Source organism: Coloeus monedula (genome assembly GCF_965178545.1).
Source record: "Coloeus monedula genome assembly, chromosome: 16".
Taxonomy (NCBI): Eukaryota; Metazoa; Chordata; class Aves; order Passeriformes; family Corvidae; genus Coloeus; species Coloeus monedula.
In genome coordinates, this window is record NC_138796.1 from 6835633 (window position 1) to 6858477 (window position 22845).

At 54.3% G+C, this 22845-nt stretch overlaps 1 protein-coding gene across 2 annotated transcripts in view; it reads left to right on the forward strand.

Moving 5' to 3' along the window:
* The window catches only part of MPRIP (myosin phosphatase Rho interacting protein), a 74356-nt gene that overhangs the window by 7678 nt on the left and 43833 nt on the right, over window positions 1-22845 (forward strand). For both annotated transcript variants that reach the window (XM_082292191.1, XM_082292190.1), the window contains exons 2-3: window positions 3747-3824; window positions 5618-5683. In XM_082292191.1, coding sequence (XP_082148317.1) covers window positions 3747-3824; window positions 5618-5683 — 144 coding nt within the window. The remainder of the gene's footprint in view (window positions 1-3746; window positions 3825-5617; window positions 5684-22845) is intronic.

Genomic DNA, 22845 nt, shown 5'->3' on the forward strand with positions numbered 1-22845 from the left:
GGGCTGATGGGATGGATGCAGTAGCTGGAACAGCGACCTCAGAGGCAGGTGAGGTGCTGCAGGTGTCCCACAGCCCAGCTCCAGTGTTGGATCAAAGGTGGGATGTGATACCTGGACACTCCCAGAGGTGTGACAGGAAGGGGAGTGGTGACGTGGGGGTGTTTCTGCCTGAGTCAGCCTCCAGCAGTCCCACGGGATCGGATGGAACTGGGCTCTGTGGGCCTGCAAACCGGCCTCACCTCCCACGCAGTGGTGGGGTGAGCATCACCCCACCCCACCCCAGCTCCATTAGCAGCCACTCTCCACTCTGCTTTCCACGGCATTTTGTGGCTAACCCTCCAGCCAGGTACCTTCTGGATAAAAGCAAAGCCACCCACCCAGTGCCTGAGCACCCAATGTGGCTGCTACCTGTGTAGAAACTACGTGGAACTGCCCTTTGGATATCACCGGAGCTGCCAGGAAGCGGACAGAGCCCTGCATCAGAAGGCATCCTGGGAACCCTGGGGTTGCTTTAACACCATCCCTGCATGTGAATTTGGACAAATCTGCTTGCAAGAGGGAATTTTTGGTCTGAGCTCTTGCTCAGTGCTGGTTGTTGCATTTTCCTTCTCTTGACGAGCTCTCCAGAGGAAGCCGAGCCAGTGAAAACGACGTGTGATTCCAGCTCCATCTTGGTGCTCCAACACCCTCCTGGACCTGCCTCCCACATCGGGTTTATTTTAAACCTTGCTTCAGCAGGGCTATTCTGATGCAGGTGTGATGAGTTTATTTCAGACACTTTGTGTGCTAATTCATATCCCTTTCATTTAGGCTTGTACCTCTCTGGGCATTTGCTTGGTTTTAGCAGGAGCTTGTTTTGGTTTGTCTTTAAAAAGCGCTGCTGCGTGTTTATTTGTTGATGGGTGGAACCAGGCTGCCCACGCTGCCTGGCTCTAATTCATACCTTTCAGCTATTTTGGTTTCAATATCTGAAATTGGATGCTTCTGCCAAAACGAGTGTAGCCCACTGGTGGTTTTTTGTGGTGCCGCTACAGAAATGACCATGCTCTATGTTAAGGGTGTGTATTTCAGGTGCTCAGTGTTTATTTACAGACAGTTTGAACTAAAATTGGAGTAGCTGAGGGCAAAATAATGTCTGCTGGGGGTTGTGAGCCAGGCTGAGATAGGGCAGGACTTCATGCCTGTAATGCTGGGTTAAGGCTGCTCGCTGCTGGCCCTGGTGATGATGTCCCCTGTTGGTTCCATTGTTACTCTGTCCCTGGTGTGGCCCTGGGACCTGCCTGCTGCCTGTCACATGGGCTGGGTGCTGTGGGTTGCTCAGAGTGGGTTGGGATAGTGCTCTGGGATGGCTGCAGTGCTGTGGCTTGTGTCAGGGAGAGTTTTTGCTCATAGGGCTTTGCTGGGTTGAGCAGTCGGTCTTGTTCAGGAGCTGTGCTGGGGCACGGAGGGGAGAATTGAGGTATGGAAAAATTGGGGGGTGGAGGAGGGCTGAGCCCTGCAAGCAGCTTGGCTGTCCAGAGGATCACCAGGGTGCTGCCTTGGTGGGATGGTGCCAACTGTTGGGATGTCACATTCTGTTGTCCCTGTCATCCTCTTGTTCCTGTATGGTGGAGGTCACTCGTAAGACCTTCTCAAGCCCCGGCTGCTCAGCGCTCACCCCAGGTTCTCTCATGGGAATTTGGGGACCCCATTTCCTGTCACAGTGACCCATTGAAGGATTTCTGACGGGTCATAATTCGTCATTTGCAATTCTACTTTTCCCCTGTAAAACACGACAGAAATTTGGGATGTTTGGCCCTTCCCAGGCCATGCAGGTAGTCGTGGCCACATCCCAGCGTGGTGGGGAGCGGTGTGATCCCCTGCCCTGGAGTCCTCCCATCGCGTGGGCACGGATGCGTCACGGGCGGCTTTGGGTGGGGGCGCGGGGCGGGGTGTGCCGGGGGAGTGGCAGAGCGTGGCTCACCTGCGGGGCGCTGGCAGCGTGGGTGGCACTGAGCCGGGCACGGAGTGGTGCCGGGCGGCTGGAGGTGGCATGGGGGCCACGGGCGAGCAGGGCACCAGCATCCAGGTGAGCTGGACGGGGGTAACGGGGGCTCTGGGCCCTTTGCCAAGCTCAGGGAGGGTTGTGGTGTCCATAGGTGCATTTCTGTGCCCCCACTGTGGTCATGGGAACAGGTGTAGGGGTGCCCTGGGCCCCCTTATCTCCCCCAAATTGGATCCCAATCCCAGCGCTTCATTTTCATTGGTTTAAATCTCATTTAAAGGGGGAAGGAAGGAAGGTCTTCTCAAATCATGTTTTCCCAGCTGCTGGGAGAGCAACACCTCGAGCTGGTATGTCATATTTTGGAGGGGATAAGAGATTTTGTTATTTCTTTTCACTTTATAAACAGTAAAAGGTCTCCTCCGGCGTGTTTCCAGTTTGCTTACTCAGTGCTTCATGCATTTGACAGTTTCTGGTGCATAGGCAGTTTCTTCTATTGTTTGCAGGGATTTTTCCAGAGGGGAAACTTTTTTTTAACATTACAAAACCACAGAAACTGGCAGGAGGAATCTAGGGGAGGTACTGAACTGGAAACAGTTTTAAACTTTAAGGAACAGAAAAGAATGAAAGCAACAAGATAAATCGAATCAGTTGGAGGGGAGCTGGGAAAGTGTGTCCTTGTCACTTTTTGACTGGGCTGGGATGGACATGCATGGGTGTTCTGTGGTGGAAAGCAGCGTTCCCAGACCCAGGGTCTCCTGGAGCTGGATCTGCTCTGGGTTTCCTCCCTCCTGGTCTGTCCTGGTATCTGTGGAGCCGCCTTGCTGGTGTGGCAATGCCTTGCCACCCTTGCAGCAGAATTTGGCCCCAGCCCTTGCCAGGTGTTGGCTCATCGTTTACAGCTTGACAGGCAGCAGGAGCGGTGCCCACAGGACTTTGTGTGGGAGGACATGCCCAGTGCCCATCCCCATCCCACCGCTTGCCGTGGCATGGGTCAGCTTCACCCTGGCTACTTCTGCATCCAAGCCAGCGGTGGAAAGAGCCTGGATTTTTTTTTTCCACTGACATGCAGCAGTGCTGCAGGGTTCTTTCCGAGTATTCTTTCCCTTTCTCTTCCCGGCTGGCTGAATGAGCTGTTTTCCCTCCTCCCGGCTCTGACCTTCCTGTGTGCTCGGCCGTGGGCTGCTGGACACCGCTGGCGGGGGGAGTGGGCTGGCAGGGGCTGCCCCTGCAGGAAAGCGGGAGTTGGATGTGCGCGGCATGGGAAGCGGCTGGGAGCTGGAGAACTGCCAGCGCTGGGTAGTTTTTCCTCTCTTAATTAACGAACGGAAAACATCGAGCTCTCCTTTGGAGTGTGTTTTTGCTTTGGAGTAGAGGCACGCTGCCGATGCCGATGGGAAGAGCCGTTGGTGGGGATGGGCTCTGCTGCTCGGCAGTACCCGGGAGGTTGGTGCTCTGGGCACGGTGCCATGCAAGAGCAGCTGTGTTTGGAGTTTGTGGCTGGGGTTTTGCCTCCTCCTGCGTCCTCGTCTTAGTCCCATTGGCACACAGTGTGTGTCACAGCACGGGTTGCCATCAGCCACCACGTTTTCTGTACTGGGAAGGCTGAGTTTGCCTGCATGCAGGACGCTGAGCTCACACAACTGCCTTTGTGCTGGGGCTGCTGCAGTTTCCCATGGTTCCTGACCATCGATTCCCCATGGTGCTGATCCATGTTCAGCCATTTTCCACTGTGCCTGAGTGTTTCTCTGCTGTTTCTTTGCAGGCCAAACCCATTTACGGTGGCTGGCTGCTGCTGGCCCCGGAAGGAACGGACTTTGACAACCCCGTCCACCGCTCCCGGGTAAGTGAAGCTGAGACATCCCCTCCCTGTGACATGGGTGGGGGTGGCAGGAGGAGCAGCAAGGGCCTGTCCCTGCCCATGGGGGTGGCTGTGACCCTGGGAGTGCCACAGGCACCTCCATGCCTCATCCCCTTGTGCAAACCAGGAAGCTGGGAGATGTTTCCTGCAGCAAGGCTGGAATGCCTTCTCTGGGATACAAGGTTTCCCATGCTGGGCAGCAGCCTGGGGCAGTGCAGGTGTGGGTCAGGCTTAGTCTGTGCAATTTTACTGCTTGTTGCTTTTGTGTTTTGATGCTGCTCTGGTTTGCCTGACACGTGCTGTGCTCTCAGGAAGGCCAGTGGAGTGTGGGCTCTGTGACTCTGAGATGTGCTGCGACCATCAGAAAGGCTCCCAGTTTTCCTTCAGGGCTTGGAAACAACTACTTTATTTTCTGCAGCTCATCATGAGTGTGCCCAGAGCTCTAGAGGGAGGCTGCATCCCATCCCCTAGTGTGGATATGCCAATGTCAGGCAAGTCCTGCAGCAAGGAAGGGACTGAGAGGTGGTTTCCATCTGCTATAACCCTGCAGAGCCCTGAAGCCAAGTGTTGGCAGTGGAGACCTACAGACAGAACAGGACACACTCAGCTCCTTCTCAAAGGGGTTTGCTTATGCCTGGCAGAAACAGCAGCATTGTGTGGGGTTGGAGCATCCCCCACTTTCCTGTCCTGGGGGGTGTGAGACTCAGAAGGATGTGGCCAGGCGACGTCCTTTCACTGCTGGCTTGTGATGAGGACTTTCAGCCTGTCCCCAAGCTTGTCTTGCAGGGAACTTGCTGCTGAGGCTGCCAGGAGGGGGCTGTTCTGTGTGTGGGAGGGATGGCAATGGTCCATGAACCCCCTGTCATGGCGCCAAAATGCTCTCAGAGCTGTTTGTAATAAAAAAATCACTCCTGAGTGAGCAAGAATTGGGTTCTGAGTTCGGCTTGGGGTATATGGGTCATTATTTGGAGTCACAGCTCATCATAGGCTTGCTGGCCTGACATAAAGGGGACATGGGACCTGTGTCTCGTCAGAACCCAGGCTTCCTGCTAAGCTGGGGCTTGTGGAGTCCTCTGTAGTTCTGCTTGTCCCTGAGTACGCTGGACTTTGCCCGAAGGGTTGAGAAAAGTGAGATAAGAATTGCTGCACTGGGGCTATGAATCCAGGACCTTTTTTATTTCAGCCTGTTCAACCAGTTTTTGCTCTTGGCTGAAAACAACCTGGCACACATGAAAAAAAAGGCAGTTTTCCAGCCAGATCAGTTCTCCAATCTGATTTGCCGTGCAGCTGCAGAGGCAGCAGTGCCAGTGTGGTGCCAGGATTGCCTGAGCAGTGCCATGCCAGAAGTGCAGCCACCATCCAGACTGAGCTCATGTGCTGCTGGGGGACATCTGACATGACACCCTGTCACCCTCCGCCACTGGATGCTGGAGTAGATGATGTAGGGTGAAGCTGAGGGCTCAGAGCATTTAGGCTGGGGATCCTTCTGGTGTCCCCAGTATTTGTGGCATGAACCTGAGTCAGGAGAGGTTTAGTTTGGATATTAGGAAAAGGTTCTTCTCCCAGAGGATGGTCAGGCACTGAACAGGCTCCCCAGGGAATGGTCATGGTCCCAAGGCTGCCAGAGCTCAGGGCACTCAGCATTGGGCAATGTGGGCTGGTGCACACAGATCCTCGGCAGAGCCCTGCCAGCTGATGTGCAGCTCTAGTGCTCCCAGCCAGGCCCAGGGACTGGTGGGCATTGCCATGACCTACCTTGATGTCTTCTCTTGCAGAAATGGCAGCGTCGGTTCTTCATCCTCTACGAGCACGGGCTGCTGCGCTACGCCCTCGACGAGATGGTGAGTGGCCCAGCTGTGTCCAGGCAGGGGATCAGCTGGGTTATCTGCTGCCCTTGGAATGCTCTGCCAAGCTGGAGGAGAGTTGTGCTGTCTGGGTTTGACTCCGTGCCAGGCTGGGTTTGTGTGGGAGCTCTGTGGACACTCTGCAGAGGATGGTGGGTGTTCTGGAGGCATGTGGGTCCCACCTGGCATGGGATTCATCAGTTGCTGACAGATCCCACACTGGCAGGAAGTGCTGAAATGGGTCCCCAAGGTCATTCCCCCCTCCTTTTTGCCCAGTTTCCCAGTGCCAGCTGGGTTTTGGTTGTGGTGAATCACCTTGGCAGTGTCCAAGAAGGAGGTCCTGCCTAGTGATGCCCGTGGAAAGTAGGTCAGCTGGAATGCCTTCCCACTGCTTGCCTGCCCTGGAGCTGCAGCTTGTCACCAGCACTGTTCCCATTGGTAAGAGGGGATCAAAGGAAGGGAAACCCATCTGCTGTGAGCTGCAAAGTGGGGCTGAAGAGCCCAGTAGGTCAATCCCAGGAGCACCCAGGACTGCTGATTTATCCTGCTGGCTACAGCAAGCTCGTGGGAGGGTGCCCAAGGCTGAGCAGGCCGGCGCAGTGGACACCCATGTGCTGGGATCTGCCTGGGCAGGAAGCTCAGGAAGCCAGCGGGGGACAGCACACCTATGGGACAGGGACACACGGGGACCTGTGTCTGTGGCAGGGAGGCTCCCTGTGAGGTCAGTGTGCCTTGGTCCTCCTCCAGTGCCTCCTGTGAGAGCACTGTGGGATGAGGCACTGCTAGTGTGGCTCAGATTTCATGCTGTGTTTGTTTGTATTTTTACTTGGGGTTGGTCCAAGTGCCCTAAATAATTTAAATGTCTTCGGTAGGAGCAGTGGAGTCTTTAATACATTTTCAGTGTCAGCAGCCTGGCTCTGCACTGGGCTGGTGTTTCCTGTCCTACACTGACAGGAGGGTGGTTTGTGTTTGCGTGGAGCAGGGAGATTCCCCAGTCTGAGGTAGAGGTGCAAGAATAATGGGGAACACAATCTGGATTTTTTTTTTTTTTGCATCCTGAGGAGGTTGACATGCCCCAGGTTCTGCTGCATCTGGGCAGAAGCCGACAGGCAGTGCCCCAGCCCCGTGCCACAGGGGCCATTTCCGGAGAACACCCAGACAACAGCAGGAGCATCCCGCATTCTTCAGGCACCTGTTGGGCTTTTTCCCCTTGAGAGGGGAGAAGGTGGAAACACACAAACAAAAAGGGAAGGTACACATGTGCAGCGTGGGATGGTGTCCCAGGCAGCGTGACACCACTGTGCTGGCTCCTGGACTTGCTGCCCCATGGCCACTTGTGGTGTGATGGATCCCAGGAGGGTCTGGCCTTGTCACAGTCATAGGTAGAGGAGACTGTCATGGATCCATCCTCCTCACTGGGGTTTGACACATGGTGTAGAAATACCCTCCTGACCTTTCCACCCCTCCAGCTGTGCCGGCCCCTTGCCCTGTCCCTACCACCTCCATGGCCTGGTGAGGAGTAACAGGGCTGGGGCCTCATCCAGGGGGTGCCAGCAGAGACACTGTTTTTATAATGTGGGATCCACTTTGCAGTCCACTCAGGGATGATCTACCCCCAGTGTGCCCCAGTTTCTCCCCAGGAGCTGGATGGGGGTCCTGTGGGAGACTCAGTGCAGAGCAGCCTCTGGAGTGTGCAGGAGCCGGGCGGCAGCTGCCCGGAGACCTCCCAGGCAGTTACAGTCTGGGATTGAATGGCTCTGCCTGAACCTTTCAGACAATAATTTTGTGGGTTTGGTGATTTTTGCTCTTATTAAAAGAGGAATTGGAGGGAGGGGTGAGCCTGAGAGGGGAGTCCTGGGCTGATGATGGTGATGGAGACATTCCTGTGCCTGGCCAGGGAGGCTCTGCTCCTGGCTCCCAGCAAGTTGGAGAGCAGTGGGGTGTGGAGGGGCAGCTCAAAGCCCAACCCCAGGTTGGGGAGACCTCAGGGAGTCCCCAGAGATGTTGCTGCTCAGAGGCTGTGGGATGGGGCAGCATTGGGCACAGGAGCCTTTTACCATGCAATGGGTCAAGTTTGGTGTTGGATTGGAGCATGTTAGTAATGGAAGGTGGGACAAGCAGGCACCAGCTGCCCTGCTGGCATCCAGCTCTCTCCTGAGACCTGCCCAGAGATATCCCAGAGCTGATCCTGAGTCTGTGCTCCTGCTTGGTCACCTTCTTTCTGTGTGTCCATTGTTCTGTCTATCCCTTCTCTGCCATAGTTCCAGTCTGAAAACAAAATGAGTTCAGCACGATGGCTGCGGTGGGGAGAATTTGCACAGGCTATGGACCTTCACCCCCTCAGACCAGGCTGAGCTGGCAACTCTCTCCCTGGTGTCTCCCTCTTTCACACTGGCTGCAGCTGGTGGCATCCAGAACCAGCCTGGCCACTGGGAATGCCCAGCAGATCCCACCCCCTTCCCCTCTGTGGGGATCGTGCCAGCAGCCGTTCCCAGCTCTGCCGAGCCCTGGCTAAGCTGAGCCTGCTCAGACGTGCAGAAATTCCTGCCTCCCAACTGTGGGTGGATGTGAAGGTTGTGTGATCACTTGGAGTTGCCTTCCCATGCTGAACATCCACAACTGCACCCCAATGGTGGCTTGCTCCCGCTGTTTGATAAACCTTCGTGCTGGGACTGATGATGACAGGGGTTGATGCTTCTCTGCAGCAGCTGGAGGATGACAAAGCCACTCTTACTGAGGGAAGGCAGGAAAGAAGTTGGGGACAGGCTTGGGACTGAGCTGCTGTGTTGTCAGTGTCCAAGGAGAAGTTTCAGTTCTCCTGGTAAAACACCCTGTGGTCTCCAGTGAAACCACTGCTGTGAGAGAGCAGCCCAGCACCGTGGTGCTGGGGCAGTCCGAGAGGTTTTGGTTGGGATATGGGAGCTGCCACAAGAACAGTGCCGGGCTCAGGGGCCAGAGCCAGCGAGTGGCAAGTGCAGAGCTTTTGCCTCCTTTGTTTTGATTGCTGTGATCTATAATTAGCGGCTGAGGTCTCTATAAATAGAGCCCGTCTGCGTGGGAATGGAAAGGCAGGAGGGGTTTTGTAGGGATGGAGAGCGCTGCCATGTCCCTCCCTGGGCCTGCAGGTGGGCCCACGGCCTCAAGCAGTGCCTGGGGATGGATCCAGCCCTGTGGCTGGGGCAGGTCAGAGGAGAGGGTCTGGATCTCCAGGCCAGCTTCTTAATGACTCACTGCATGTTCAGGGCCAAGCCTTGTCTCCGTGCCTCAGTTTACCCCTCTGCCACTTCTCTTGAGCTGAGATTTATACTAGGTTGGCATTTTGCATCTTCCCTGGGGGTATTCTCATGTCACATTAGGCTTCCTTTTGATAGCTGAGACTATTAATTTAAGAGGTTTTTTTCCTTTGTGCATATGCTGGTTTGAAAACAGGACAAAATTCAGGCTTGTCTGGGAGCATCTCAAACTCGCTGATGCTATGAATGAGAGCCAAGGTGAGAGCATCTTCTGGATGGGCTCTTTTAGTTTCCTTGCAGGGATTCAGGAGGAGCATCCCTGGGCATGACATACCCTTTTCCCAGCAAACTGACTTCAGTGTGTCTGGCACTTCTCAGCTTGATGAAGTGTGAGGGTGGGCTGTGAGCCCTAACTCTACCCTACCTCTTACTTGCTGGAGTCAAATTGCTTTCTGAATTTGGGAAAGGGTCTAAGAGGATGCTTAAAGCAATAGTCAGCCACCTCAATACCAGAGTTTGCTGGGGTGGTCCTGCTCCTAAATCAGGAACTCTGATGGATCATAGTATCATTAACCTCAGTACAATGGAGCAGACATCCCTGCTCCAGCTTGTGAGGGCAGGGAGGGAGGTCAAGAGGGAGCTGGGAGCTGATGGGACTGGGGTGGGATGAAGAGCGAGGCCAGCCTGGCATCTGGGAATGGTTAAGGGAGCAGTGGGACCCCTGGGCTGGGTGTATAAATAGGAGAAGAGAGGCCAGCTCAGAGGTGGGAGGTCTGGCACTGCACAGCAGGGCTGTGGTGTCACATCTGGAGACCTGCTTGGCCCCAGGCCCCACTCCTGGCCACAGAAACTTAAAGAACTGATAAATGGGTAAAAAGGAGAATGTTGTAAGTGTTGGTAGCATCTGGAGGGGGATCAGAGGGAGGGATGCGTGCTCAGTGATGTTGTGATCCACAAACCTGTGTAATTATTGTTTCCTAATTCACCCCCCTCCAAAATCCTCTTTATTTGAAGGAAAGGAGCATCTTAAAGTGTCACTGTCAGCAGAGCTGCGCCACGTTAATTTTCATTGTAGTTCCCTCCTTTGTCATCTGTATTGTTTTAAGAAGCCAAGAACCCGTGTGTGTGTTTTTCTTCCTTTTCAGATCAAAGCAGTTTACTTCAGTTTTGGCACAGAATTGAAATTCATTGGCAGGGATTAAAACAAACCTTAAACATCCTGGCCTCTCTGTCCTTACTTTTTCCACACGTTTTGCCACTTAAGTGTTTCCAAGCTCTCCCTGCCCCCTCGTCCATGGGAGCACCATGCTTTACAAACCCCATTCCCCTCATCCCCTGTGGTTTCCCCTCATGGACACAATTTTGCCAGTGCCTCTGTTTGCCAGATCAAGACTTTCAGTTTCTGTTTAGCATAAAAAGCTTTTGGCTTGAATCAAAGCGTGTTTGAAATTTAAAGCAAGCAGAGACAGGAAGGCTGGGTGGAAGTGACTGTGTGAGGCTCAGATGGTGACAGGGACCCCCATCAGAGTTTTTTTCCAAGACTGGATGTAGTCAAGTCAGGGTGGACAATGATCTGTAAGGGGGTTTTATGTGGGATGTTTGGTGCATATCTCAAAGATGGTGCAGTAGCAATAAGGAAATGATGGGAAAATCAGGAAGCAGAGATCCTTTCTCCTCCAGGGAGGCTGGGCAGGAAAGGGACATCCAAAGGGAGAGGGGACAAGCACATCCTTGTGACTGCTCTAGAGGAGATGCAGAGACAGCACAAGTGCTGGTGACTCTAAACAGAGCTTAGAGATCTTTGATGAATTTGTTGTGTTTAATTTTCAGTACTGATTTGGGGGAAAAAAAAATACATGAACCTGCAGGGAGCCCCGGGAACTCATTCCCTGGGACATTGCTGCAGCAAGGACCAAGCAGACTTGAAGGGGTTGAAAGGAGGATGCACAGCTCTTCATTTGTGGTTTTATATTAATGTCTGTCTTGATGCTTATCCAAGTGTCATTACTGGGATTGGGTGTGGGGATCCCATAATGGTGACTTTGGGGGATTCATGTCTTCCCATTTCTCTCTGCTCCAAGTGTCTGGCCCCAGTTGCTGCTGGAGGTGGGTCCTGCTTTCAGGACACCTGTGGGCTTCTCCAGGAATGATTCCCTACACTGCTGACCCCTCTGTTTTATGTCTTTTAGTTTGGCTTAGTGTGTTCGGGAAGGTAAAACTGCTGAGCTGCAGAAGGGCAGTTTGGGGGAACAGGGAGGTCTCTTCCAGGAATGGCTCCCACATGAGTCCTGGTGACTGACAATGGCCAGGGACCATCATTGGGGCTCCAAAATGGCCTGTGTTTATTGTGAGCTTTGGAGAACACTTGTCCACATCCAAGCCCCCTGAGAAGGACATTTTGTGGCTGCAGGACCCTCTCAGGAGAGGCCCCAGTGTGAAACAGTCCATGGTGGGAGGTTTGGGAGTTAACAGGCAGAGAGAGGATGAAAGCAGAGTTGGGAAAGCTTGATGCAGCCAGCAACCTCCTAACACAAGCTGCTTTGATGACCTGGCCCAGGTGCTTCCTTCCTGGAAACAACACAGCCCCTATTGTCTTCTGCAGGACGAGCCACAAAGCTGGAATTGCTCTTAGGCTGAGCGGCCTAAGTGCAAGGACAGGTTCAAGTAGCTCCATCCTTCTGCTTTTTCCCCACTCCTCATCCCTCGGGACCTAACAAAGACATTTGTGTAGAAGACGTGTGCCAGAGCAGTGAGGGAAGTGAGCTGGAGTTTAGATTGCATTTGTCTTGTTCATGGGGGGCAGAGTGAAGCAGGCACTTGTAGCAGCTGGAGTTCCTTTGTGACTCCTGGACCTGTGGCTTCCAGCCTGGCTGCGGGCTCTTGGTGAAGGAAAAATTGTATTTACTGTAAAAGGTTAATGTGGAAATCAAGCTCTGACGGCATTTAGAAGGGAAGATGTCAGGGCTGGCAGTGAAATGACATAGCTAAGGCTGAGCAGTTACGCTCACTCAGGCCCCTTGATCCCCCCAGGCACCTGGGGAAGGGGCTGCAGCAGTGGGTGCCTGATCCCAGCTCTTTCCAAGCCAGGACAGTGCTGGCCTCCCAAGCATCCCCCAGCCCCTGGGTGGCCGTGCCAGTCCGCAGACACATGAATGACTAAACCATCCAAGGAACCAACAAAACCACCATTTTTTTTCTGTTGCCTGGTGCTGGGGAGGGGGTGTGAAACGAGGTGCCTGCGGAATGACCCTGAGCCCCCCAGCTGCAGCCATGTGGTGGGGATGGGGTCGGGTTTAATTCTTTCCAGCCCTGTTGTAGGCCACTGGATCTGGTCATTGAGGACCACCAGTGGGCTATGGGCTACAGGTTGGGTGACACTGGGCAGCATCGCTTTCCCTGCTCCTAGAAGAAGCAGCATCCCAGCAGCTGGCACATCCCTGTTCCTGCTGAGGGTCATGAGGTATCCTGGTGTTGACTGGTGGGATTCAGTGCTGCAAACCCCTCAGTGACAGCTCAGAGAGGAGGACAAGGATGTGAATGGAACAAGGCAACAAAGCTGCTCCAAAAATCAAAGCGCATTCCCCCTTTTTTCCCCCGGCAGAGATCCTGCATTCATTGATTGTTGACATGACATATGTGGGTTGGAGAAAGGCAGCGGCAGCTTCTGGCAGGGGAGGAAGGGGCTGGGGGGGCCGGAGGGGCTCTGCAAGCTGAGATGCTGATTACCAGGGGCAGCAAATAGCTTGCAGCTGCCTCCGCTCAACACGCTCTTTGTGGCGCTTGCAGCCACTCTTTGGACGCAGCTATTTTTAATTTCCCCAAGCGCGCACAAAGCAAAGGGGGTGGGCGATGCCGCCGGCGTCCCCCCTTTCTGCCCCCGCTCCCACCCCTTTCCCAGCCAGCCCTGCGCTTCCCGGCTTCCTCCCACCCTCCGGGGAATGTGGGGAGCTGCACTCCCTCTTTTTTGGTTTTCTTTTTTTTTTGGGTCCGCGTTGGGAGCCGGCCTTGGCTTCCCCCCCACCCTGCACCAGTGTGTGCGGGGAGCTGGGAAAATGCAGAAATAAATAAATACGCAATTAGGCAGGCGTCCAGCCATGGAGGGGGGTGTGCTGCAAAAAGAGACTCTGGCCAAATTTTGGAATGCCTGAGAAAGCGGCTGGAGCCGTGGGCGAGTGCGGGGTTGTGGGCTTCCCACCGCCGCTCCCCTCCCGACGGAGAAGGGGCGGCTGCAACCCCTGAAGAGGAGGAGGAGGAGGGAGGGTGGCAGCTCCCAGCCTTGCTCTCGGGGGGCTTTCCACCCGCTGGCATCTCACTGAGTCCAGGACAAGGCATGTTTGTGCTGGAGCTGTGATGAGAGCGGGGGGTCTCAGCCCCCAGTGCCTTGGCTCAGGAGCGATTTTTCCACCGAAAGCCGAGGTGTGCCCTCTGTTCAAGCAGCAGCACGGTTTGGGGTTAATAAGTTACTTATTTGCAGCCCTTGTTTCTCTGTTAGGTAAGCATTGGTGAATATGATATTTCTGCTTTATCCCAGGCATGAATTATTCATCAGGTTTGGAGGCTGTAAAAGGGATGTCAGGTTAAAACTTGCGTGGAGACAAGCAGAGGTCTTCAGTGAGGTTTTGTAAACAGCTTTTCTCAGGGTTACCAAATGCAGGGTTTTTGCAGGAGTCTTCCCCCTTTTGCCTTTGCTGTTTTGAGGCATTTCTGGTGAAGTATGAGAATTTCCAGGCAGGTTTGATTATTTGTCTTGCTTAGTGAGTTATCATGAGCTGCAAGATACAAAAGTAGGAAAAAAAAATGCTGTAAAAATACTGTTTTTCCTTTATGATGGACCAGGTAACAGCATGTGAATGCTCTCTTGGCAATACGTATTTTGTAAGACCTTTTTATTTTGCCCTGTTTCTTCAAAGCTTCAGAGGAGGCTCTTCCCTGGAGTCACTGAAGTCTGACTGCAAGTAGGTAATGAGATAAAACAGCCAGACAGCCTTGCTGAAAGTTGAAATTACCATAGGTAAATCACGTGTGCGGCAACTTCGCTTACCCTTCACCTCCTTCCTGCAGGATCTGATCCAGGAGCTGGTTTGTGGGAGTGTGTTAACAGGCTTGTGCTTTGCCGCCTGCCGCAGGCAGCTCAGCTCCTCTTGTGCTGCTACAGGAGAGCAGGTCTGGGGACAGAGGTGCTGGAAGGGGGGATTGGGTGTTCCAGGAGCTGGGGAAAGCTAGAAAGGTCCCACCTTCCATGGAGGTTTTCCCCCCCATGTTTTCCTGGCATGCACCCCCACCGCCATGCCCCGTCTCTGCTGTTCTGGCACCCCTAGCTACGGGGCTGCAGGGAGGAAATCCTTCCCTGTGAGGGTGGGGAGGCCCTGGCACAGGTTGCCCAGAGAAGCTGTGGCTGTCCGTGGATCCCTGGAAGCATCCAAGGCCAGGTTGGATGGGGCTTGGAGCAACCTGGGAGAGTGGAAGGTGTCCCTGCCCATGGCAGGGGATGGTACTGGATGGGCTTTAAGGTCTCTTCCAACCCAATCCATTTTGGGATTTTGTGACATGATTCAGGGGGTCTTGGCTTTTGCACTCTCCAAGCCTTGGGCGCTGTGGCTCCAGGTGCCGTAGCTGTGGCTCTCCATGATTTTATGGCCAAACAGAGCCCTGGTAACCTGCAGTGAGGCTGTGGGCTGCTCTCTCACTGTGACCCATGGCTGTCACCACTCTCCTCCCAGTTCCCTTTGCTCTGGGTGACAGGTCCTTGGGCGGAGGAGACACAGGGAACAGGCACACAGGATCATTTTAGCAGTGTCCTGAGCTTGTACGGGATTTCCACCTGTTGTGATGGTGTGACTGGGGAGAAAAGGTGGGGTTTTGAAGTACACTCAGCCTTGGCCCTTTCCTCCACATTTCATCAGCCCTGTTGTGATGGCATTGATAAAGTCACAGGGATCACCAGGGCACTGGGGAGCTACTGGGATATAATTAGGGTTTTGGTTCACTTTCCTGGCTGCTTTCCCGTTAGGGGAGGGACAGCAGGGATTATGGATGGAGCAGATGTGTGGAGGGAGGGGACATTTGGCTTGCATGGGTGGTTAATGTCATGTACAGTCTAATGCTGGGGGGGGGGGGTGAAGTCTGTCATTCCAGGCATGAGGGATGGAGAAACCTCTTGGGCTCATCCCCCTCACATGCACTAGCACCAGATTGCTCCTCTCTGCTGGGATTGCACAGCTGCTCCCAAAGGAGGGGTTGGGAGCAGCTCACGGCTGTGAACTCCCTGCTCTCCCTGTGCACCTCTACAGGAGCCAGATGTGAGCAGCAGGTTTAGGGAGAAAATGCTGCTACCCTGGGACAGTTCCAGCAGCCTCGTGTGTTGTTCCTGATTCTTTTCCGGGCATTTAAAGCACTTTTTACCCCAGGTGCCACTTGCCTGTGAACCTGGTGGTGCCTGCCTGGCCAAGACAGCTCTTTGCCATCAGTGTTTGTGCCTCCACCACATCATGCCTGTGGCACCAAAGCCCAGCTCGAAGTGCCGCTGGGTGGTCTCCTTGCCCTACAACAACCGTGTGAGCCTGTTGGGAACTTTTTTCCTTGGAACTGGCCAAAAAGCTCACATTTTGTGCCATTTGGTGGGATGGTCAGTGGTCAAAATTTGGAAAACCCTCTCCAGCCATCACCTTGGCTTTTGGGAAGGTCTGCAGGGTCCAAGCTTGTCTGGAAGCTTCTGGAAGGAATGCAGAGTGGGTGTGGGGTTTTCTGTAGGGGTGTGGGGTGCAGGATGTGGATGCTGCTTGGTTGGCCAAGCCAACCTCTTTGGCTTGGGTTGGCCCTCACACCTCCAGCTGCAGACCCCCGAGTGCCCTGGGAGCCCGGCCTCCTGGTATTCCCAGCCCAGCAGGAAGCTCTGCAAAGCTCATAAGAGGGATGCTGGGGAATAATGAGATTTCCAGACTAATTTGGCCGGATTCAAGAACTTCCACTGAAGCATCTGCACCCGTGGGAGTTGGCCGAGCCTCTGGCGGATCTGGTGCTGCTGATCCCCAAGGTTGTCCTCTCCTCCTCTGCAGTCACTGAGTGCCAGTACAAGACCCTGTATTGACAGTCTTGGGGAGTGAAGCTGGGAAACCCCACCACAGTGGCCACAGGACAGTGCAGGGCCTGAAATTATCCAGAGCTCCAGACGATGGCTGTTGGAGGTGGCTCTTCATGGCTGTGATGGTGCTCACGGCTTGGTCTGTCTTTGCACTGGTTCCTCTGCTCAGCTGCATTTGCAGGAGAGGTTGTGGGATAGCTGGGGACAAGGACACCTGCCCCTGCTTCCCCTCTAGGCTGGAAGGGAAATGGGTTTACTTAGTGGGAGGTACAGGGATTTGATTGATCTAATTTGCTGCTTTGCTTGGATGACAATTACCTTGGTCATGTTCCCTCACCCCCATGAAGCAGAAATCCAGGTCTAGCTGTGATGAAACAGGGCTGGCCAACATGGGTAGAGGTCATCCTGCCTCTATCCAAGCTTTGCTCTTCCTGAGCTGTATCCGAAACTGGCATTACTGTGTGTATGACTGTCTCAGTGTGTGGGTGACCTTAGGGAGCTGTGGTTGCTGGTGTTTGTTGAAGCCCCTTGCTGCTAGGGAGGGCCGTGCGAGCCAGTGTGCACAGAGGTGGTGGTGAGCTCCTGCACATGTGTGCCTGGCACGCAGTGCAGGGACCACCTGGGACTCATCTCCTACACTGAGGGGGTGGAGGATAAAGTTGACAAGGCCAATTTGGAGCAGTGCAATTTAAGATTCAAGTATCAAGATGCAAATGAAGCCCGTTTTTCCTTCCCACCGCCAAGTGACTGCGGTTCCCTCTCCAGGAGACTCCTGCCATAATCCCTGCACAAAGCTCTGGTCCCTCCGTGGTCTTGCTGGGTTTTTGCCATTGGGCTGATTACCATGACAGCTTGCTGCAAGGCTGCAGATATTTGCTTCCCCTTTAGTTGTCGTGCCTGTGCATCAGGGAGCAGGGAAGATGCCACGCTGGCAGCTGTGAGCAGATGGGGTCGGATCTGTTATCATGTATTCCTCCCACCCCCCTCCTCAGAGGGGAGGAGGACATTTTGCATTTTAAATGCATCTAAATCCTGTAGAGCAAGGGGAAGGAATAACTATTGGGTTTGCAGGGCTGCAAGGTGGTGCCTTTGGTACTGCAGGGCTGGCAAGTGCCTGTGCATTGCTGGGCTTCTGCTTTGGTCCCCAGAGAGTTGGGATAGGGGTTGAGCGGATGCTCCAAACTCTTTGTGCAATGTTTGGCTTTTGCTTTGGTCTGCAAACAGCTGGGATGGCAGCTCAGAGCACCCTCTGGATCCCCCATCCTGGTGGGACCTTGCTGTCCTTCCCGTTATGGTACCGATGTTTTCTGCATCTCTCTCCCTCTTCCTCTCCAGTGGCATTGGAAGTGGAATGCGTGTATCCATGGGTGCAAGCTTCTCTGAAAGGCTCCCTGGATTTGTCGATGCTGCTGTGGACCTAGAGGGTCAGTTACCAGTGCTGAGGGCAGTTGAACCCACTTGGTGACCACCACTGGGTTTGCTGACCCTCCCTGCCCAGCATGAGTGGTTGTGCCAGGACTGGGTATGGCTGTTCCCACCATGCACAGACCCCTCAGAGGCCGTTCAGCAGGAAAGAGGTTAACAGGAAGGAGGAAGGCTAGGCTCTGGCTGCCAGCTCCGACCCTGCTTTGGAGTGGGGAGCAGCTGGGAGCTGCAAGAGCAGTGTGAAAATAGCCTTATAAGGCCAAGACACGCCGGCTCCGGCCTCCGCACAGCCCTGGCCGGGCTCGTTCCGCTCCAGCACCCGCTCACCGGATGGGTGCCCATGGGGACAGGGCTATACATGGGATGTGTGGCCCCAAACTTGCTGCCTGGGCTCCCCTGGGGTGGGTGCTGCCCATGTCCAGGTGAGGTGGCACTAGGTGGGAGAGGAGCCCGAGGGTGCTCCCGGCCAGTTTGCAGGCAGCTCCCAGCCTCGCTCAGTGTTTAGACTCGCTGTCTGTGGACATAAACACCGACTCTGCTGAAAAGTGGCCCCTGGCTGAACTCTCCTGCACTTCACCCCCTTCTCAAACTGCTTCTGGGGAAGAAAATTCCTTCCCACTGGCAAAAGGAGAGCTGATCTTGTTTTATGTCCTGGTGGAGGCTCGGGAGAGCTCTTCAGGGGCTGGCATGCAGGGACAGGTGTGTGTGGCACTTGCTAACCCATCCCACCTCCTTGGGGTGGGTGACCTGGGGCTGTGGAGAATTCCTTCAGCAAAACAAATCTCAGGCGCTGACTGTCAGCACCTGTGATGAACTAGCCAGGGTCAACAGTGGGGAAATCTGTAGTGGGGCTGGGGGAAGTGGCATTTCTGGCATTTATCCATCTGGGGGATGTTTTGCATTGCTGGCTGGATTACACCAGGGCAAGTGTCGTGTCCTGTCCTCTCCTTGTGCTGGCACAGGTTTGTTGCCAGTACAGAGGCACATTGGCTTGTGCCAAGGCCACATCTGCAGAGCACTGGTTGTGCCTCCATTTGTGAAAGGCATAATGGCTTCTGGCAGGCTGGTGAATCCAGGCAGTGGTGACATACGGGGGCATCTTCCCCAGTTTCTTGCACAGGGCCACAAGGTGTGAGTACTGAAGTGCAGGGGACATGTGTTGCTTAATACTTCAATGTGAATGTGGCACTTGAGGACATGGTTTAATGGTGAACATGGTGGTGATGCTGGGTTGGTGGTTGGACGGGATGATAAAGGTCTTTTCCAACCTTTATGATTCTGTGATTCCCCTGCCAGTGGTAAAAAGCTGTTTTTCCATTCCCTGGTGCATGGCCAGAGGTTTCTCAGTGGCTTTCACTGAGCAATGGATGCTGATACAGGAGGTTTGCAGGTGGGAAAGGTGTGCTCAGGTGGCCAAGAAAAGATACCTCCCTCTTGCCTGGATGGCACAGGGAAAGCAGAGCTGCCATGGGCGTGTGGGAGCACAACCTTCTGCTGCCCTTTGGTGGATGACTGCTCCAGTCTATCCTTTTGCAGAGCCTGCAGAGGTTGTTTTCAAGAGCTTTTGTCTAATTTAATAAATCCAGGATGCTCAGCCTGCCAGCTGATCTATAAGTGTAATAAGATCCGCCCACCGCAGCGCTCCGGCCCCATTGTGGCCCTATCGATAGCCTCGTGCCTGGTGGCAGGAAGCCCAAAAGGCTCATTAAAGCCCTGCTGCCGTGCCAGCCGTACTCGCCTGGCGCCTGAGCAGCTTGGGGCAGGCTGAGCCAACCCTGTGTGTGTGCACAGAGCATCCCCAGCTGGGATTTGGGAGCTGTATCCCCAGCTGGGATTTAGGAGGTCATGCCTCCCCTTGCATGGCTGAAAAGGGGTGGCTCTACGTCTGAAAAAGGATCCTCTGCAACCACCTGAAGGGTGGTAGCCGGCTGTGGGTCAGTCTCTTCTCACAGCTAACAAGTGATAGGAAAAGAGGAAACAGCCTCAAGTTGCTTCAGAGGAGGTTTAGATTGGATATTAGGAGAAATTTCTTTACTGAAAGGGTGGTCAGGCATTGGAACAGGCTGCCCAGAAAAGTGGTGGAGTCACCATCCCTGGAAGTGTTCAAAAAACATGTAGATGTGGTGCTTAGGGACAGGGTTTAGTGGAGGATTTGGTAGTGCCCTGGGTTAATGATTGGAGGTGTTTCTACGATTCTATAACTTTTCAAGGAGTTGGTGCTTTCTTGATGGCCTCCAGGTGGGAATGGTGGATGTGGCTGTGCTTTGGGCTCCCAGTGCCGTGCTGATGCTGGGAGCTGCGTGTCCAAGCTGTGTCTGTGCCCTTGTGCAAGCTGTGGTTGTCTCCACGTTGCCCTGATGTGCCCGTGACAATGCGACAGCGGGGTCTTGCTCCCTTCTGTTTGCATCCTGCCTGGAGCACCGTGATCAGCTGAGCCCAGGCACTGGGATGGGGGAAGCTTTCAGCAAGCACAGGAGCTGCCTTTGCAGAGCACTCGGGAGTGCTGCGAGTGAGCTGCGCTCGGCAGCCACCCTCATGAATATTTTAGCTGGGAGAATTAACATTTGTCAAGACACATTTAAGGAGGCAGCGTGGATGTCTCTTCCCCAGGCGCTGCAGGCTTGCTGCTGCTCAGGGCAGTGCTGGGAGCCAGGGCAGAGCCAGCCAGATCCTGGATGCTGAGCCCAGAGTGGGACAGCAGAGCCATGATCTCCCCTGGGACAGCCAGGCCCGGGTGCCAAGGCAACCAGCCCGCCATGCGAGATAGACAAATGGTTGTGGGTTTTTTTTTTTTCTCTTCCCCTCCTGGTTCTTGGCAGAAAGTAAAATGTCCCTTTTGTTTGGTTTCCTCCTCCCCCTGCCCCATTGCCTTTCTTTAAAGGTTGTGTTCCAGATTTCATCAACCCACGTTGTGTAATAGCCCCGGAGAACGGGTTGGGCATTGGCCATGTCCCATGGAGGCCGTGGCAGAGCCTCTCCTCGGGAGCTTGACCGTGGGGTTACCTGCTCCAAAACATACTGTGTACAGCTCCTGAGCAAAGCTCCCTTGTATTTTGTATCAAGCTGCCATGATTCCCATGTGTTAGAAATGACAGGGAAGGTCCTTGGAAAAAAATTCAGAAATTTTTGAATCTAAATAATCCTGTTTTTCTACCTCAAATAATCCTGTTTTTCTTCCTCAGCCCTGCAATGCCTTATGGAAATGAGGGACTTTGCAGATAAACCCTTTTGATTTACAGCATCAACTCCTGTACCTGGGAGTTCATCACCCGTGGAGCATCCAGCACTGTGCAGGAGGATGCAGTAATGCCCTGATTGGGATTTCTTCCTTCAAACTTCTAAGGGGTCCCCGTTCTTTCTGTCCCTCCTTTCCACTGCCCAAGTAGGGGGCTGCTGCAGTTGCTGAGCTCTGCATCCTAGGAGCATCCATCCAAAGATCCCTGCATCTCATCCAGAGGCTGCTGGTATTGTTGATGTGGAGGGCATGGCATGACTCACGCCCTGGGCACCCAGGGAGGGAGAGGAGGAGGAGGAGGAGGAGGAGGAGAGCACTCTATAGGCTTTGTGTGTTACGGAGAGGGATGCTGTGAGCACGTGTGTGTGTCAGTAGGGATCTGTCATTCCAGAGGGAAACAGCAATGCAATTGTTTCTTGTCTCTGGTTCCTCTGCTGGCACTGGCAGCGTGGAGAGCTGGAGCTGCTCCTGTGATGCAAGTGCTCCCTTTCCTGGGAGCTGGTGAGGGGCAGGGACTGCTCAAGTGACTGGGCTGGGGGCACCTGGTAGCCTCAAGGAGAGCTGGTGATAGTGGCCATAATGGTGTCCTCTGCTTCTATAGAGGTGCACCTTGCTGCACTTCCACTCCTACCCCCAGTTAAATGACACACCCAGCCACCAGATCCAGTTCTGGGATAGCTGTGGGCTCCATCCCATTTGCAGCAACATGGGAGATGGCAAAGGCAGGGCCAGCGCCTGGGGACGGAGCTGTCCCTGAGCTGGGGGCTGGCAGCAACCAGCAGCTGGAGCAGGAGCTGAGCCTGAGCATCCACTCCTGCCTCACCCAGACACGAAGCCACCCTGGGGCCTGATGCTGGGTTCAGCCTTGTATCAAAGCATCTGCTCTTCCAAGGGCTGGTTGAAATCCCAGCCTTGTTGTTTTGGTGTCTCTGCCATGCAACACCTCTCTGCTTCTGCATTTATTTATTCCCTTCCAACTGCTGGAGCCACAAAGTCCTCACTTGGGCAGTGACCAGCTTTGCTCATCCTTCTCCAAGGTTCCCCAGCCTTGAGAAATCCCCCAGCCCAGAAACAGGTGCTCAGAGGCAGAGAAGGGGTCCAAGCCATCTCCTTTACCTTGGTGGAGTTTGTGTGCACACACGCGTTTCCACCAGGCACCATTTGTATTTTGATTCACTTCAAAGTGCCTGCACTGCCTCCAAGGAAGGAAACAAATGGTGTAAAGGAATTTGCATCCCAAGCAAGCGAGGCTGCTGGTCTGTCAGGTTTCATCTACTGCTGAGGGGTGCAGGGGAGCTGCTGTGGGATGGAGGGTTCATCCCTGGGGCCGCAGGTGGAAGAGGGTCATTCCCAGCTTTGCTCCCAGCCTGTTCGTGGTGTCTGGCTCAGAGATGCAGTGCTGGATGGAGACCCATGTGTCAGGCTGTGCAAGATGCCAGCATTCACCCTTCACAGGGAGGGCTGAGCGGCAAAACCACTTTGCAGGGCCAGCCTGGCTGTGGGGGGGCCCCAAACCGGCTCCTCTGCTCCTGGCATGCCTTGGTCAGGGCTGGGTGTGAGCAGCAGGAGCAGCTGCCCTGAACTGCCATGGGGTTGGAGGATGTTGGTTCTTCCACTCCTCCTGTGTGCCAACTCCCTGCCAAATCCCTCAGGGGCCTTACAGGGAGTCAAGGGACTGAGTGGCCCAGGATCTCCCTATGGGACTGGGGCTCCCTCCCTGCTCACCCCTCTGTCCTTGTTGAATTCCCCGGTGCAAAACTGCTCTGGGAGGTGAAGGAGGTTGGACCCAGACCTTACAGTCCTGGAGGCCTTGGCTGTGCCGGAGGCCAGCGAGACAAAAACTTTTCTGAGATTGCACTTGGAACAGGAGAAAGTTTTTCCGTTGGGTTTTTATAGCTCCCGGAAAGCGGGGTTTTATTTTTGTTGTCTAAGACAAAAAATCCTCTTAGGAGCTGACTACCCGCAGCGGTGCAGGGCGGGAGGCTGGACATGTGCCATGTTGGGGGTCTGGGCTGGGCTTTGCTTTCCCTCCCTCCATCCTGGGGGTTCTCTGGATGCTGATTTCCACAAGGAAAAGAGGAGGGTTTGTTGTCCCTGATGTACAGCTGGTCCCGTTCATGTACCCAGTGCTGCAGCCCCTGTTGACGGCTCCTTGCCACCCCTGGGCTGCCATAGGATGCTCCCA